Consider the following 18,633-nt stretch of genomic DNA (forward strand, 5'->3'; position numbering starts at 1 on the left):
GGTGCTATAAATGCCACCTATACGGCCACTCAGCCAAGTTCTGCAGAGCGCTTAAGGCCTCCTGCAACTGGTGCGGAAGCGGGGCGCACGATAGTGCGTCGTGCGCAAACCGTGACAAGCCAGCAAACTGCGCCACCTGCTGCCGCCTTAGGCGACAGCACGAGACCCTTCCACACAGAGCGGGAGATCAATGCTGCCCGGCCTTTAAGGCTGCTTTAGCAAGAGAGATGGCCAACACAAATGGCTAATCCTCCCCAGACATATGTCAAGCTGCTCGTGGCGCAGCAAAACCTCCGCAGATCGCGCGAAGCGACTGCGGAATTTGGCTACAGAGCCGCAGCCTTAGGAACTGACGTGGCACTCCTTCAGGAGCCATACGCCCCATTCGGAAGGACAATAGGCGTCGGCGCGAGGTGCAGGATATTCGAGATCCAACCCGCAGGAGCGTCGATAGTGGTCTTTAATCGCGACCTGTGCGTCACCTTTCTGAGTCAATACTCGGATCGGTGGCGCACCGTAATCCATCTTTCCGCACCGGGCATTGACTTGTACTGTATATCTGCGTACTTCAAGTACGGCGATTCTCCCGAAGGCCACATAAACGGACTCTCTCGAGCTGTCGACGCCCTTGCGGGACGCAACGTCGTCGTCGGCGCCGACCTTAACGCTCATTCCACTTTGTGGGGTGACACCTCACTTCGCGAGGATAGAAACTCCGTAAGGAACAATACAGTGGTGGACTTCGTCCTTAGCAGCGGCCTAAGTGTCGCCAAGGGTGACCTACCCTCGATCCCGACGTTTTTTACCTCGATCGGGGAATCGACCCCAGACGCGACGCTTTTCTCGCTCGCCAGCCCACTGGCAATATCAAACTGGAGAGTTCACGCGGAAGCGTGCCTCTCCGACCATAGGCTAATAACTTTTAACGTAAATGAGAGCGCCCCCGCATCCGCAGAGCCGATAAGAGAAAACAAGAGCCTGCTGCCGAGGCGGTTCCGGTTCAGTAAGGCCAACTGGAAAAATTTTGAGGTCGATCTGTCAATCGAACTTGACAGAGCAGCCAAAAGATTGGGCCCGTGCCCCGATAGCAAAGCAGAGGCGCTCCAGATTGCAATTCTGTCGGCGGCCGACCTTAACATCCCGCGCAGTAAGCCCTGCGTACAGTTAAAAAAAATATTTCCGGAATGGTGGAACCCAGCTCTTTCGGGGGCCAGACGGGCATCGCGTAAATCTTTTAGAATTTTTACAGAAGCAGTTAGAGCTCGAGGTAGCCGCAGAATCGACGATTCAACTCTTCCGGAAGACCCTTTCATCGCAATAAGAAGAGATTGGAGATCCGCGACAAATAATTACAAATCCCTTATTAGGTCCGCAAAGACGAAGCACTGGAGGGACTTCGTAACCAAGGAGAGCGCTGAAAACACCTGGGGCCCACACTACCGATGCGTCAAAATGTCGGACCGCGCAGTGACGTCCCTTTCAGGCATCACCGACAAGCATGGCATATGTGCCATCGATTCCCGCCAGGCTGCCGACAACATCCTGAACGCCCTGCTGCCGGAAGATCCGGCTTCTGCAGACACCCCATCGCAAGCTATCACACGAGCACGATTTAACGAACCATCTGAGTCCCCCGAGTCCCCGCCAATCTCCGAAGTGGAGACGGAGGCTGCTCTCAAGCGCTTGCGTGCAAGGGCGTCTCCCGGCTTGGACTGCGTAACCAGTGATCTCATCAGGAAATCTTGGAAGGTCGCGGGCCCCATCATCACCACCGTATTAGAAGGTTGCAGGTCCGAGGGCACCTTCCCGGACACTTGGAAGCCCGGGAAGATGATAATCATCAAGAAGCCGGGAAAGTCCAATCTTTCAGATCCTAAAGCTTACCGCCCGATAACTCTCCTCCCTGCTCTGGGAAAACTTTTTGAAAAAGTCCTTGTAGCCCGGCTCGAGGACCATTTCCGCGCGAAGGCTCCTCTCTCGAAGCGCCAGTTTGGCTTCAGACCAGGTTTGTGCACCGAAGACGCAATGCATTACTTAAAATCAAAAATAGACACCCTTCCGGGCAAATATTCAGTAGCTGTGCTCCTCGACATCTCGGGAGCGTTCGATCATGCGTGGTGGCCGGCCATCATTGAGGGACTAAAACGCCGCAATGTTCCGCGAGACCTGGTAAAGGTTATCAGGTCTTATTTCGAGAGGCGCAGAGTTGTAATCGACGCTGGAGCTTCGCTTGTTTGGAAATCTTTGGAAAGAGGCTGCCCGCAGGGGTCCGTCCTCGGTCCCCTGCTGTGGAACGTTATGTTCGATGAAGTTCTAGGAACCCCTCTTCCCGTGCACTGCGACCTCATCGCGTACGCCGACGATCTCCTGCTTCTGGTTAACGCCAACAGCAGATCAGAGATTGAGAGCAAGGCTGAGATGGCCTTGACGCGCTTGCAAGAATGGGGTGAGGAGAATAAACTCTCCTTCGCTCCCCACAAGACCGTGGCGGTGATGCTTAACGGATCGCTTGACAAGGGTCGTCCCCCTCGCTTTTCGATGAACGGGCAATACATAAAATTCGAGCCGCGAGTCCGCTACTTGGGTTACAATATAACTTATAGATTCGACCCCGCCGCCCACCTTAGACTGGCCGCCCAGAAGAGTCGCGACGCGATGGGAAAACTACTAAGATTGGGGGGCCGCCATTGGGGGTTAAACTTTCGCGCAAAATTGACTATGTACAAGGCGATTTATGTGTCAATAATAACGTACGCAGCCGGTGCTTTCGCCGAGAGGGCATCGCGAGGCCACCCTCAACTTCTCTTGCTAGGGTCTCAGACGGCACCCCTGAAACAGGTAACAGCGTGTTACAACACGGCTCCAAATTCGGCTCGCCTCATTCTGGCCGGAGTCGAACCCATAGATTTAGTCGCACAGCGAAGGTCCGCGACCTTCCACTTAAGAAGGAGCCGCTCTGCAACGGTCGGACAAGTAACGATCCAACCGACGCTGAACGTGTCTAAATTGCAGGATACGGAAAGAGCGATCCAACACAGCGTTCGAAAGGCCTCATTGGACGAGTGGCAGAGGCGATGGAGCACCGCCGCCACTGGCCGCCTAACTTTTAAGTTCTTTCCGCAGGTGAAAAGTCGCCTCGAGAAGCGCTGGATGAGATGCGGATTCGCAACCACACAGTTCCTTACCGGACACGGAGCTTTCGGAGCATATCTACGTCGTTTCAAATTAAGAGACGACGCCGACTGCCCCTGCGGCCACGACGACCAGACGTCAGAGCACATCCTGTGGGATTGCCCACTCCTCGACGAGGAGCGAACGCAGCTCCACTTCGCTCTTGAGCTAGAGGGCGAAGGTCCCTTAACCCATCAAAACTTCGTTGCGTCTAAAAAGAACTTTCGGGCTTTCGAGCACTTCTGCGAGGCATATTCCGCTCGCGAAGATGTTCGCCCACATTAGAGCGCTCGTCGCAAATACTATATAATTCCTTTTTTTTTTTTTTTTTTTTTTTTTCCCGATTAATTGCTTTCTACTTTTAGCGCTCATACATGGTTCAACAGGGCGCCGCTAGGAACATCTCCCGGAGACCCGAAGAACCACCAAAACCTTCTTTAACCGCTTCACTGTGTCCTAATGCGGGATACTTTCAAAAACAAACCCTTTTTAGGACCCCCACACGTGCTCCTTCGATCGGAGCATGCCTAAGCCGCCAAACTAAAAAAACTTAAAAATAAAGAGTAGATGATAAAAAGAACCCCTATTTCTTTCAGGTTGTCTTTTATTATTCTCTTCCGAGAGACCCAAGGTAAGCGGAGCGCGACTGCCCGCAAACCACCCTCTCCCCTCCATTTCCCCTATCCAACTCCGTCTCCAACGGTTAGTGATGCCGGAGACCATCAACAGCATTTCGCGACGGTAGACCCGTCCACGGTCGTCAATCGTGACGACCAAGGAAGGAGGTCTGGCCTAGCGCCGGAGTGCGCAGTACTCCGGAGCGAACGCCAGACTGGGTTCGATCTCAGTTGCCCATGGGCTGAAACTCCCGAGCCTAATGCAACTGCGGGACGCGGGCGTGGTGCCCGAGAAGTACCCACCCTCCCGTCGGTAAAATATTTTGTTTGGGAAGAAGTTTAAAAAAAATTTCATTAAAAAAACATTTTTTTAATTTTTATTATAACTCAATTTCTATTTTTGAACATTATTTACCTCTTTACTTTTTTTCTGTGATTTTTTACTACAATTATGTTTTTTTTTGAAAAGCCGCCATTTTTAAATAAAGTAGCGGATTACATTTACAAAGAAACTTAGCCGATATATTTATAAGAGCTATTTAATGATGTCGATATGATTAAAACTACGGCAATTATCGTTTCCTCAAATTTCGTTGTATCCCAGGCAAATAGCATAATAAAACCTAAATAAATACATAAATAAAAAGACCCCCCACATCAATTCTCCTTAGCAAGTTACAATTGAGAAATTCAACTATGAAGAGAGAAGGGTGACCTTGGCTTTGCTGCTTTTGTCAGTAGAGCTGGTTTAAAAAAATAAAAATAATGAAATTCTAGAGGCACAAAGGTAACAAAGTCGTGACGTATGTTGCGACGACAGGTGTTGCGCGCGGCGTTGTACCGACGTGAGTCTCAACTATCCAATGACAGCGAGTGTGTGCAGGCTCAACTATCCGATGACAGATGGCGGGCGCGGTGGTGTTTGTATATAGGAATACAGACTCTGCTTCTAGGGCTGAAAGGATTTTTAGTCTAATGACGAATTCTTGGTGTAAAGGTAGAAGTGCTTGACTATAAAAAAAATTAGAAGCCGAGTTGATGATAAAATCGAATTTTGGAATGAATCGCTCGGAATTCTAATTTAAAAAATCAATTTCCTACCAAAATCAAATGAAAAACTGTGAGGGTCCATTTATATGTTTTATTATGGTCAAAACTTGGCGGCACCCTTCTAAAATTTACGTGAAGATGACACATTCTGTTGGTGGTCTTTGACTAGTAAATAACGGCCGATGTTGCCTCGTTCACCGTACAAAAAAGTATATTTCAATATAACATGTAACTATATAACTCAATAAAATACTACCGCAGCGGCTCAGCCTGTGTCTAATTTACACCCCCACCATTTGTCCGGCAAAATAATTAAATATTTATAGAATAAATAAAAATTTAACTTAATTATTTATATGTAAAAATAATTAATTGTGAGAAAAAATGTTGAGAAAAATCGCCGTAATTTTTATCCCGTGAGACCTAGTTTGTGCTGAATATTATTAGGTCGGTTCTAATAAGACCAATTTTTATTATGTTTCATGAAGATATCAATAATACTACGGCAATTATCGTGTCATTAAAGTATCCACATAAAGGCCAAAAAGTATAAAAAACATTTGTAAATTTTATAATATTTATATATTTTAAAACCTCTACTTTTTTCTTTAAGATATTTTCAAGAGCTACGATGCATAGTGTAAGAAGCAAATACACACAGCAATTTTTTCACTTACTCCGTCGTTTTGATAGTTTTAATTTAGAGTTGGAGGTGATATTTCCTTTTAATCATTTTTGCTTTGGCTATTTATGTAGTGGATCTTATCGTTAAACATGTTGCTTCGTTTTTTTTAATAGCTCGTGTTAGTTGAGTCATATATTCTTTTTATATCGAAACGATCTCTCTCGCTAATGGTTTTTGTCTTTCTTTTTATTTAGTTTCCATTCGAAATATCTTTCTTCTCTACTATAATGTTACAATAGCTTCTGATTACTCATTTAGTATTTTTTTTCTTCGCATATATTGTAAAAATATAATTTTAAATATAAAACAGTAGTTAATAATTTAATAATATAAATGAAAATCACAATTATTGTTTCCAAAAAATTTTATTAAAATTATCATAAAAAAATTCTTTGAACAATACTTTCAAAATCATTTTTGACAATTTAAATACATAATCATGAATAGCAAATATAAAATACACTATTCACAGCGCAAAGTGCAATAAAAATTGCTGATAAAAATAAACATAAAATGCATAGTTATTACAAATAAAAATAGTAACTTTATCAGAGATAAAAACAAGTAAAATGGCAAGTCGCATACGAATTGGTATTCCCTTCAATATATTATAATATCAAATGGATTGCAAACTATTAAAATATATCGCACAAAAGATCACAGTATAAAACATAAGACTAAATTAAGTTACATAAATACTTTTTATAATACGAAGTATGTTATGCCGAAATGGTTACTAAGCTGTAGGTATTTTCAACAATTCGGCGGAACACAAACTCTAAGGATAAGTTTTTAAAGCATTTCTATATGTATAATGGAACATTATAATACTGAATCGCTTGCAATTCACGATATTGTACAGTGCGTTCTAAAAATCGCTTTTTAATAATGCAAATAAATATTTTACAGACATAAAATATGCTTTAGATACATTACGTTTGTTTCATTTCAATATAACCTAAAACACTCGCTGCGGAGAAACTTTCTGAACAATTGTATAAGGACAAATAAATATTGTTTTTATTACATATACAGAAAAATAAAGCAAATCAGGATATTAGACTAGTCTTTCAACACAAAAACTATTGTACTTAAATTGTTTCTATGAAACCACTGGTTATCATCATATCACGTACCACTAACATTCAATTACTATAATATTAATTCTAGATGTCACTAATACTGTATTTTATACTTTAATACAATAGTATCTTTGGTATATTAGATCAATCAATACTACTACTTAATTAACCTTTACATAGGTCGGAGCGCCAGTTAATTTTAACTATCACTACAAAACATACCCCATATACTTAATAGAGAATATATAATGGTAAAAAAAATATACATTTAGAAAATATTTGATAAATTGGGTAAGAATAGCTTACAGTCCAACGATTAGATGATAATTAATTTGCTAAATAAATACTGGTAGCTAATATAAATCACACAATATTATTATACATATCAATTTGGTGATAGATTCTAGTTGTCAACTTCTTCCGTGGTAAAATAATTTGTACTAAAATACATATATACATATGTGATATCTGTAATTATATGATTTTGAGACATCCTGTAAAAAAGTTTGCTTTTTAGCCATAAAGATAATATATCGTCGATTTATATGTAAAATTAAATCAATCACAAACATTTTTCTTCGACAAAATACTTTTAATTACATTTTTATGTTTGATTATAATATACATATGATGTCTAGTAATAAATCTAATATAATCATTAGGTAATATAGTAAATAAATATAGTTTGCTGCTATAGTTAATATTTTTATGTATATTCAACTTTAGTTATTAATTTTTAGGACTTGTAGGATGATCAACACCAAGAATACATATAAATAGAGTTATCTTATCCTAGTGTCTATTAAACAGTAGATTTATAAATATATATATATATACATTTTAATTAGTTGATCCAAGTTTTAAAATATCGTTTTGGTCGTTAACTAAAAAATGTTCAACATACGCCGCCTTCTTCTTATTATCTAAGTTTCTTTTGTCGTTTACGATCTTCGATTTACCCTGAGGTGGATCTCTCAGAAACACGGTACCGAACAGCAAAGACAACGTTTTAACATCCGTCCCGTTGTCGCTGCTATGATACAACACTTCTCTCAAAAACGAACAAAGATACAAAAACACATTTTTATTGTACTCAGGCAATTTCATGACGATTTTCTTGCATTGCAAATAGTTGTTAGAAGAAATCAAGCAAGCTGAATGCACTTTGTATGGTATAATTGGTTCGGCCGTACTCTCCAAGAATAATATCAAAGCATTAACGATGGAGTGGATGTTTCCGGGAATCTCCGAAGAGGAACCGCAATCCAACCAATCTCTGATGAGCAGCAACTCCGAGTGCAGTCCGGGTCGATTGAAAAGATTTGATTTATGCAAACCGCGTCTGTGAATATAATCGACCAGATACCATATCTCTTTAGGTATTTGATAGCTGATTTTTCGATAACACAAATTGTTGATTGTCGAATCTGTCGCTTTGTTTTTTAAAGCTTCATAAATGGGAGCTTTCAAGTGTATTAAGGTTTCAATCGAACTTCCAAAGCAGCTCTTCTCATATTCTCCCATCACCGTGATGAATATATCTTTGCCTCCTTCGAGATGCAACACCAAAATATCATACAGTTTATCTTCGCCTTTATTTAATTTAAAAGCTGAATTCTTATTGACGAATATTTCTAATTTAACGTCGCATTTTTCGCCAGGATTAATACTTTTAATGTTAGGTTCAATATTTAACCATTCTCTGCAATAACTAGACTCTTCCAATTTTTTAATAAATTCGAAAGTCACGGGGACTTGACCCGTATTGGCGATACAAACTTCCCGCGACTGCAACTCTAAATATTTAACAGTATCGAATACAATTTCCGTAGGTTCAACGGTAACGTGGGGCAAAAATTCATTTTCTAACTTATCCAACTTCTTAATAACTTCTTTATGTACTTTTCTATATTTTTTCATGTTTATAGCTTTGACCTCCATAATAAAAGTGGCGCTCACGGGCTTATGATCGCTTATATTTAATTCTGGATGACTCTGATAAGACCATTGTCTCACTCCGGCGCCTTTCCAGAATATACGATCGCACCAAGCGGGAGCTCTTTCTTTTTCGCTCGAATCCCACGAATTAGTGCCGGGATCGTATTTATAAGTCGGTTGAAACGTAATGGGTCCTTCTTTATAACCTTGAAAGACATTATTAGCAGCGTGTTGAGTTTTTAACTGATCCGCCATAAGCACAGCCTCAATGTTACTCTCACTTAAAAGTTTCTTCACAGTTATATGATTCAAATCTGTGACTCTATAGTTCAAATCGCCCAACCAATAGACTTGATCGTGATCTTTGATATACTTGGGTGGCATCGTTTGCGTGAATCGCGTTCTGCAGCATATATCTTGATAGTCTTGGTTTCTGCGTTCGAATTCTTCGACGTGTGCCGCTAAATGTGAATTTACAAAGCAAACGGAAGTGTTGTGAAAATCAAATCTAATCGAAACTCCGCCCTTATTACCCATCTTACCCATTATTCCAGTGCCTACAGTGTCCGTTGCAACATTTTTAACATAGCTCAAATGCTTCGTTTTTACTAGCACGATTAACATCATACCGACTAATCTCACGACAGCGACTTTTGCGTATTCAGTACTCGAATCGATGCCTTTAATCACAGCCTCGTACCATTCAGCTTCTCTTATAGTCGAATCGAATAATAAGGTTTCTTTAGACAGATCTAACTCTTGAAATCCGATTGCGTATACGTCGGGTGGTATAGGCGAATCTGAAGTCAGCCATTGCTTCAGCGACACGGTCGGCGGTTGTCCATTCACGTTCCAAGTCCCGATAAACAAATTGTAAGGTTGTGCATAAGTATATTCGCTCTCTTTCAATTGCATGTGATATTTGATCATATTTTCCCTGAAAGCGATCGGCGCGATGCCTTGAGCGATATTTTGCCGAGACACGAACACATCGGGACTATCAGCGTCCGAGTTTTGGTTACGACCGTATTTATCCAACCATGAGAATATACCCCCGCTCGCTCTATCCATGCTTCTAAACAATACGTCTACAAATACGGCGGTATTGGTGCCTGGTTTCAATTCGAACGATATTTTGGAACCGCGAGACGTCATTATGAGGTGCAGAAGTTCTGGGACGTTTCCCAGCTCACATTCGAAGCTCTCATCGATCGGCAGCACAGTCTCGATGGACAAGTCGAAAAACGATATCGGCGGAAAGCAGACCGACAGCAGTACGAAGAGCGCGCAAGAGTCGCCGCACTGCACGACGACGAGGATTCTCTCCCTGAGAAACCAGGAAGGCCCCACGAGAGTCGCATCCTCGAGCAGAGCTATTATTTTCTCTCCGTTAGCGAATTTAGCGGCCACTACGTTCTTCAAATCCATGCTGGAAAGTCTTAGATTATACTTGACTTTTAAGCAGCTAAATATATCAGGCGAACGTGCATAAACGCCATGCCGCTTGACGTTTGACAGTTTGGAACAAAAGCAGCGGCGCAGTTAATTTGGCAATAGCGCGACTATTAATGACCATAGTTACATAATTTACTAATCTACTTATGTTATTAATCTTTCACCAAAACGGTGACAAAATCTCTCAATACAGGAATTCAAATAAACGTTGTATGTACAAATTTTGAAAAGCTTTTAAAAGCAACTTTTTTATTTTGGCGTAAAAATAGTATATTTTCTTATTTATATTGTTTTATTTTCTAGCTTTTATTTTAGCCCAATAATGACAAATAGTGTTGAAGATATTTTAAATAATCCATTTTCAAAAATAAGTTATGAGATTAAATTGAAGATAATTCAAATTGGCAACCCACGCCCGCCTCTTCCAAATTTATTTATAAATCATAAAAACAATAAATGTGAATATACAAGACATTTTTCATTTTCAACATATGAACGAACTGAGTAGTTGACAGGCTGTGAAGTTCGATCCAGACTGTTCTGTTGGCCATGTTTATTATTCTCCAAAAAAAATAGCGTGTGAGATAAAAGGGGGTTTGCTGACCTCAATCATTTGCCACGGGATGATGACGGGTGGCAATTAGACACAGATTGAGCCGTTGCAGTTATGTTTTATTGATGATATGAGTTGCTTACATGTTTACAAAGATGATGGCGCGCGTCCGAATCGCCTGAAGATTGTCAGTTGAGAGAATAACCGTAATGTTTAATCAGTCGAGCGAATAACCGTCAATGTTTACCCAAGAGCCACCAAGTTTTGGTCATAACAAAATCTAGGTTCTCACGCGACTCCCGCTCTAGCGATTTACAATTGCGATATTCAACTAGGGAGTGAGAATGGGCGCCTTGGCACTGCTGATAATTAAATGCTGGTGGCACAACAGTAGCAAAGTCGTGACGTCTGCATTCTTTTCGAAAACGAATATATATTACAAGAGTTTGTAGCTAGAAGACTTATTTCTGTAGAACCTTCGAGATGGAATTATACATCAGGTTTAAGGCCTTGTCAAACAGAGAGCGAAGCGAAGGCGTGACGAAAGCGAACCGAAGCGTGAGCAATGCGAAGACGTCATACTAGACGCGTGGACATAGCGAAGCGGTGTGGCGAAGGCATAGCGAAAGCGAGGCGAAGGGATACGGAGACGGCACATAGCTAGTCGTGTGGAGATAAATAAAACCCGGGAAGACTATCATAGAAGAGTATCATAGGCTCCGTAATTGAATCTTATGAAGATCGATTTTACACTTACTTTCGTATGTCTAATGAATAGTTTGTAAACAATCACAACCGGCACGCTTCGCGTCTCGCGTTCGCTGTTTGTCTGTCGTCTTCCATACAAAGTCATATAATACTACTATCGCGCTTATGCTTCGCCTTGGGTTTGTCATGCCGTTAAGTTCGCCGCGAAAACGCTTCGGAATGCTTCGCGTTCGCTTTTCTGTGTGACGAAACTCGAAGGGCTCGGTGTAGTACAAAATAAAAACACTTCGCCACGCCTTCGCTTCGCTCTCTGTTTGACAAGGTCTTTAAGTAACACAGTTCAACAATACATAAATAAATTTATAGACTTATTTCGAGACGTCCTGAAAAAATGTAAGCTATGGGACCCCAATACCGTAATAAAAGCAAGAGGATTTCTTAGCGTTTTGGAAAACTTTCAAACAAGAAAACTTCTTCATATATTTTCAAAACTTTTTGAAATAAATTATGTATTATACAACATTCTACAATCTTTTGCAATAACCCAGGTATAACCAGGATAATACAAAGTGTATTTGAACGACAGGAGAAGGTTTATTTGCATAAACCGCATAAGTCAGCGATATAATTATTCGTGAAAATTGTTGCCCCCGAAAATCTTCTTACGTCGTCTTCGCCTAGTAGTACTCGTAATATTGGATGTAAACGCACATTTAATAATGTAACTTCAATTACAAGTGTATCATGTTTTGTTTGTCGCAGAGATGTGTGTCAAATGCATAAAGTAATAAAATGTCCGGATTGCTAGGCATTAAAACATTTTTTTTATAATTTTTGTATGTTATATAAGTATGTTTCATTTTAAGTAATTTGTGTTTAATTTTTATATAAATTGTAGGGGGCCTATTTATATATGTATTTATTTAGGTTTATTATGACCAAAACTTGGCGATACTCTGGTAGCACTGGCGTAACGAACTCTCTTCTCTTGTCGACTCTGGCGGACCCCGTGCACCGTTCACTATATATTTTTATAAACAACGTGTAACTTCTTCAAATCTTAAATAAAACACTACTGCAGCGGCTCAACCTGTATCTAATTGCCACACGTCGCCAAAACAACTCTCTGATTTACATTTCTGTCAACATTGGAAAAAAATTGGAATTCGATGCGCTAATAATACTATGGGAGCCGAATTTAGATGTGTTATGGCCAAAACTGGTCGGCGCTAGATTGGCATTGCGTGGCGTGTTTTTTCTCTCTCTTCCGGCAAGCTTGTAAGGGTTCGGACGCGTGCCGTCGCGCGTCCGCCCCATTTTTGTAATGTAAACCGTAACCTTAAATAAACATACTACTGCAGCGGCTCAATCTGTGTCTCATTGCCAACTGCCATCATCACAGACCCTAAAATACTATTAAAATCCGGAACAGTACTCAACCTTAAAAAACTCAACATCATTCAGAAATAGTTGGACAATTAGCTAGTAGAAGAAAATTGGGTAGCTTCTGTACATAAGTGTACACTTTTTTATTATATCTATTAAAGAATATTTACCTATTCACATTTTTTTTAAAAGATTATCGATTTATCGTAAATCTTACCCACAACGATCAACTAAATTTTCATTAAAATAGATATTAATCATGGTTCAAATTATCTATGGGAAATTTCCAATAAATTTGAATTTATAAAATTAACGTAAAAAGCTTTATTAAATAAGTTTTATATATATTTTTTTTACATTATTATGTATAACATTTAATAAACTTATTACAATAAAATATGATAATTTAATAATACATATATAGAACAGTATTTGAATTTTCATACATATTTTTACATTAATATTTATAGTGATTTGAGGGCATGACTATGAATTTTCGTATGACGTGAAAGAACTTTCTGGGTTTTAAATGCTTTTTCACATTTACTACAACCAAAACTGTAAGAATCAATATGAATCTTTATATGCTCTGAAAGATTTTTTTTACTTTTAAATGCTTTTTTACATTGGTTGCATTCAAAATCAAAAGTATCTCTATGAATTTGCATATGTTGTAAGATACTGCTTCTTAATTTGAATGTTTTTTTACAAATTTCACATTCAAAGTTACGAGCCTCGTTGTGTGTTTTCATATGACGTGTAAGAATGCTTTGATTTCTGAATGTTTTTATACATTTTTGACATTTAAAGTTACGATCATCACTATGAGTCCTCATATGATACGAGAGACTGCATTTAGTTTTTAATGCTTTTCCACATTTTTCGCATTCAAAGTCACGACCATCAATATGAGTTGTCATATGTTGTGTAAGATTGGTTTTAGTTTTAAATTCTTTTCGACACTTAAAACATTCAAATGCGAATGAATCTATGTGAGTTTTAATATGTTGAAAGATATTGGCTTTAGCTTGAAATGTTTTACCACAAATATCACATTCGAAGACAGAATGAATTTTCATATGTCGCATAAGATCAGATTGAAATTCGAAAGCTTTTTCACATTTATCACATTCAAAATCACCAGCGTCACTGTGAATTTTCCTATGGCGTGTAAGACTGCTCATAGTTTTTAATGTTATTCCACATTTTTCACATTTATATGCAAAAACATCACTATGAATTCCCATATGGTATGAAGTCGTAGTTTTGGTTTTGAACGTTTTTCCACATATATCGCATTCAAAGTTACGAACATCGCTATGAGTTTTCATATGGTGTGTAAGACTGCTTTTAGTTTTGAAAGATTTTACACAATTTTTACATTCAAAGTCACGACCTTCACTATGAATTTTTATATGATACAAAAGACCAATATTAGTTTTGAATGCTTTTCTACACTTTTCACATTTAAAGTCACGGTTGTTATGAGTTTTCATATGGTGTGAAAGATTAGCTTTGGTTTTAAATGCTTTTTCACATTTTATACATTTAAAATCTCGAGAATGATTATGAATTTGCTTATGTCGTGATAAACCAGATTGAAATTGAAATGTTTTTTCACATTTTTCGCATTCAAAATCATATGAATATCTATAATTTTTCATCGAGTGTAAAATATTGCTTTTAGCTTTGAATGTCCTTTCGCATATGTTACATTCATTTTTGTTGGAATCACCATGCATATTTAGATTACCATGTTGAAAACAAGAACACATTTCATTTCCTTTTATTCGTTTCTAAAAATTAATTATATTTATTAGATAAGTTGTAGATTATTAATATAGTAAATTCAATTGAATATTACTTCTGTTTCTATATCGGCATTTGAACTAGGTTGAAATGAAATTTCCACTTCTATAATATTCGCTTTAGGTCTATCTTTATTATTGTGTATTACTGAAAACAATCAATAAATACATATTAAGATATTTGCAAATTGACAAATATTTTTTATAATTTATAACAAAAATGAAAAGTTTTATTATGGGAGTTATGAAAAACAGAATTTAATCTATGATATAAATTTATTCGACTTTCAGCTAGAAAACTGTAGTTGATTCCAAGACTTCAGCTAAATAAATATGTAATTTAGTCTCGTTATTAATTAGACATTTAAGCATTTTTTTAAATTTAAAAAATTATATTTAATTAAAAGCAAAATATATTTTTTCGAAGGGCTTGTGTGACATAACCCTAAATATTTTTATTGTGTAAATAATTTCAAGTCAATAATTAAACTAAATATATCTTAATCAGTTTAATATAATTTAACAAACTAAATTTATTCTGTAAGATAATATATTAACGATGAAAGGAAGCAAGAAAGAAGGTCGCCGGATATGACCGGTACATATGACCACGTCTGTCACATGTGATTTTTGTAGGTGCTAATAACTCTAGATATTCTAGGTGTTTTTAAAAAGCAAATGAAAGTACAACTTATTTCTGACAAAAGTCTATTCAAGTTCTTGACTTATTGTATAAAAATTATACAAACCTGCTACTAACACATCGTTAACATCTATAATATTATTATCTTCACCTTTGGTATTTTCTTTTTTTATATCTTCAAACTTGAAAATAAATGTAATTTTAATTGTATTTTTTATATTAGTTATAAATATTAATATATGTATAAAGCAAATATATTTTACAATTACCTTTGTTTCCATATTTGATATTTGGTGGGACGAAACATCTATTCCTATATTATTTGCGATAAGAATATCTTTAACATCGTGCATTTCTGAAGTCATAAAATTATCATAAAAAAATAATCGTTAACTACACTGTTCAACAATTCTTTTATGTTATCACAACAGACGAAATATTATCACGTCATAATATTAACATTTATATATGTAGAATAAGCAGTAGGATTAAGGCCGGTTTCACACGTGCCGGATGGATTTGCCCGGCACCGGGCCGGCGCCGTTTACAAAGCTTTCACACGTGGCCGGTTTCTTCCCAACCCGACCTATACCCCGTCAACTGATGGCAGTCATTTAAGATTAACGGCTTCACACAAGTCCTTCCACGCATTTCACGTTAGGATTTTATTTTTGTATGTATTCTATTAAAATAATTAAAAGAGATTATATTAATATAATTCAAATTTCGAGTTCTATTTCTTCCGCTATTGCCTAAACATGAGGAATATATTTAATAATTTTCTTACAAGCTACCACAATCACTGTCAACGGCCTGGTTCATGTTTAGTTTTACCCCCACCACACTCAACCCGGTACCCGGCGCCGGACAGTTGTAGTGAGCGCGGCCATCGACAACCCGGCAGCCAGCGTCGGATGGATTCATCCGGCACGTCTGAAATGGTAGGTACTAGCCCATACAACACCATCCCCACTACACGGCGCCGGGTGAATCCATCGGGCACGTGTGAAACCGGTTTAAGTTAGTATATTGGGTTATGGCCAACATAAACATTGTCAGGGCCGAAAGCATGACTATAAAGCAGCCTGTTAGCTGCAAAATGCTCTCTTGTTTCTACGGCAGCCAGCAATCGTGTGGTGAGTAATTTATTATTAATTTTTGTCTTTGATGTTTATATTATATTTACATATTATCGATTTTCAATCCTTGCATTTTATTTATTATTGTTTTTTTTTAACTGATAAAACTTATTTTAAATAGAAAGATTTGGAATTTTGACTTTTAATTATTTTCATTATAAAGTTTTTGTGTAATACAACACTTGTTAAATATAAAATTCTAAATTTGTATCAAAAAAGTTCATGCATTTCGAAGTTAAACAATCCATCTAAATATTGGAAATATACTATTTTATAATATTATAGAACACATGTTTATTTATATATATATAATTATATATATATATATATATATATATATATATATATATATATATATATATATATATATATATATATATATATATATATATATATATATATATATATATATATATATATATATATATATATATATATATATATATATATATATATATATATATATATAAATGTTAACATTGTTGTCACGTTAGCGTATAGTGGTTAAGATTATGTCATTAACGATTTGTCTGTTAAAGTTTTGTCGTAACACCATTACTAACCTATTTCGAACATATCTTTTACATTTTCTATGTTTTCTTCTTCACCTCTGTTATATTCTCTTTTGATATCTTCAAACTTGAAAAAAAATATAAAATGTATTTTCAAGTATACCGATGAATTAATATGTTAATTTAATTTACCTTAACTTTATCTACAATTCTATTACTAGAATCAAATGTTTCTTTGGTGTCTTCACTGTAAGTTTCTAAAAAGAAAAAATGTAATATTACGCAAGAAATTGAATTTCGACAATCTAAGTTACTAACTAGTAATGATAAAAAAGCTAGATAGCAACTAACGATTAAAAATAACTTTTAATGAATAAAAGATTGCTCACTTGAAATAATATATACCAGAACGATCATTTAACAAATTTTTTTTTTCACTAGCTCCGTTCTAAATAACAAGGTAGAATTTGTCAATAGAAGTCGCATGTTGATAATTCTCATTAAGTCAAACCAATATCAATATTTATGGCCATCCTGAGGATGACCTGAATTATTGCAAAACAAAAACATTTCTTGAACACTCGCGCGAGATAATTTCCATATCACTCATATCACTCAATGCAATTGAAGGGTGTATATTTTTCTTACAACCTAATTTACGAATAACAACTCCATACTTCACATTGAACGGCAAATTGCAAACCATTATGTGCTACTACTTCCAACTTTACTTCGTTACAAAAATTCAAACTTCAGTTACGACTTCACCGGTTGCGACATTTGGCTTCTTCATGTAAAATTCACTCACGTTCTCTCTACTTACGAGACATTTATACCTGCATTTTGAACTTTTGATCTGTACAAGATAAACTCCCAAACATGAAATGTAATAATATAGACTGGAAACATACCAGGTATAAAACTATGCAAAAATTCCATCGCAGCAACAATGCGTCACGGATTGTAAACGTCAACTGGTGATTATTTTTTTGGTCTAAGCATTACATATTTTTAGCAGAAAAATAATAAAAATATCTGTAAGCAATTAAATTATAAACTCAGATTATATATTTTATTTTGTATTTGTATGTATATTTAAAAAATACTTATTAATTGTTTTTACTTATTTTTGCTTACTATCGTTAACGTAGAAGAAATCGTCATAACATAAAATATTGGATTCATCCCTATATGAAATGAAATATAAATTGCAGATTATTTGTTGCAGCACAATAATTGCAACAAACAGACGCTAAGTTCTTAGCCTTCTATAAGATGTCCAAAGAGGGTTATTAATATTTAGTGGATTTGCTAATTTAACATATACACCATAGAAAAACATGTGGAAATGTGTCGGTGCTCAAGAAATAAAAATCATTTCATTTAATCATTTTAATTCTGACATAGTTCCGCAAATTGTTTGAATAAACTTTAACTATGATAAAAATAAATAATTCAACACATTAATTGCCACTATTTTTTTAAAATGATAGGTTACCGTTTGAGTACAATTTTGCCTAATAGTGAGCAATTATTTGTTACATTTAATATTTAAATAAATTATTATATTATCCTAATAAAACAACCTAAAAATATACCTAACCTATAAAATTAACAACTTTTCCTTCTTCCGACCACGCCTTTTCTGTATTTTTTTAAAGATTATTTCTTTAGCATATAATTGTACAAACAATGATATATCTCCACTTTAGAAACAAATTTAATATTTATTAAATTTTCGGACTGTAACAGTCAATGTTGGGCACTATAGGCATGATAAACGATTATTTTTGGCATGAAATCGAAGATTGATATGGAAGACATGTAGTTACAACAAGACGGAGCATCTTGCCACAAATTGGGTACAACGTTGGACGTTTTGCGTA

At 36.8% G+C, this 18,633-nt stretch overlaps 3 protein-coding genes across 5 annotated transcripts in view; 1 reads left to right on the top strand and 2 right to left on the bottom strand.

The window, feature by feature from the left end:
• Nucleotides 1-3,731, top strand: part of LOC148234390 (uncharacterized) — a 53,798-nt gene extending 50,067 nt beyond the window's left edge. Inside the window, exon 18 of the mRNA XM_088188401.1 lies at nt 259-3,731. Coding sequence (XP_088044527.1) covers nt 259-3,456 — 3,198 coding nt within the window. The 3' untranslated portion in view covers nt 3,457-3,731. The remainder of the gene's footprint in view (nt 1-258) is intronic.
• A 2,136-nt stretch (nt 3,732-5,867) lies between these two features.
• Nucleotides 5,868-10,610, bottom strand: LOC148234391 (type II inositol 1,4,5-trisphosphate 5-phosphatase-like). Its single transcript, XM_088188077.1, has one exon. The coding sequence runs from the start codon at nt 9,969-9,971 to the stop codon at nt 7,446-7,448; it is 2,526 nt and encodes an 841-aa protein (XP_088044203.1). The 5' UTR covers nt 9,972-10,610; the 3' UTR covers nt 5,868-7,445.
• A 2,339-nt stretch (nt 10,611-12,949) lies between these two features.
• On the bottom strand, nt 12,950-17,726 carry LOC148234392 (uncharacterized). Of its 3 annotated transcripts, XM_088188313.1 has the most exons (7): nt 17,659-17,726; nt 16,940-17,004; nt 16,799-16,874; nt 15,366-15,451; nt 15,203-15,278; nt 14,510-14,601; nt 12,950-14,441 (listed from the first exon to the last, which is right to left on the bottom strand). In XM_088188313.1, exons 1-7 carry the CDS (start codon nt 17,684-17,686, stop codon nt 13,110-13,112), a joined length of 1,755 nt encoding a protein of 584 aa, XP_088044439.1. In that variant the 5' UTR covers nt 17,687-17,726; the 3' UTR covers nt 12,950-13,109. The 3 variants fall into 3 exon arrangements, with proteins under 3 accessions (XP_088044439.1, XP_088044440.1, XP_088044441.1); XM_088188314.1 differs by lacking the exon at nt 15,203-15,278 and having other exon boundaries at nt 14,395-14,441; XM_088188315.1 differs by lacking the exons at nt 12,950-14,441; nt 14,510-14,601 and having other exon boundaries at nt 15,148-15,278; nt 15,366-15,778; nt 17,659-17,722.
• Nucleotides 17,727-18,633: the final 907 nt, after the last annotated feature.

This window comes from Plectrocnemia conspersa, unplaced genomic scaffold (assembly GCF_051122295.1).
Source record: "Plectrocnemia conspersa isolate PC_06_02 unplaced genomic scaffold, ASM5112229v1 ptg000006l, whole genome shotgun sequence".
In the NCBI taxonomy this organism is placed as follows: domain Eukaryota; kingdom Metazoa; phylum Arthropoda; class Insecta; order Trichoptera; family Polycentropodidae; genus Plectrocnemia; species Plectrocnemia conspersa.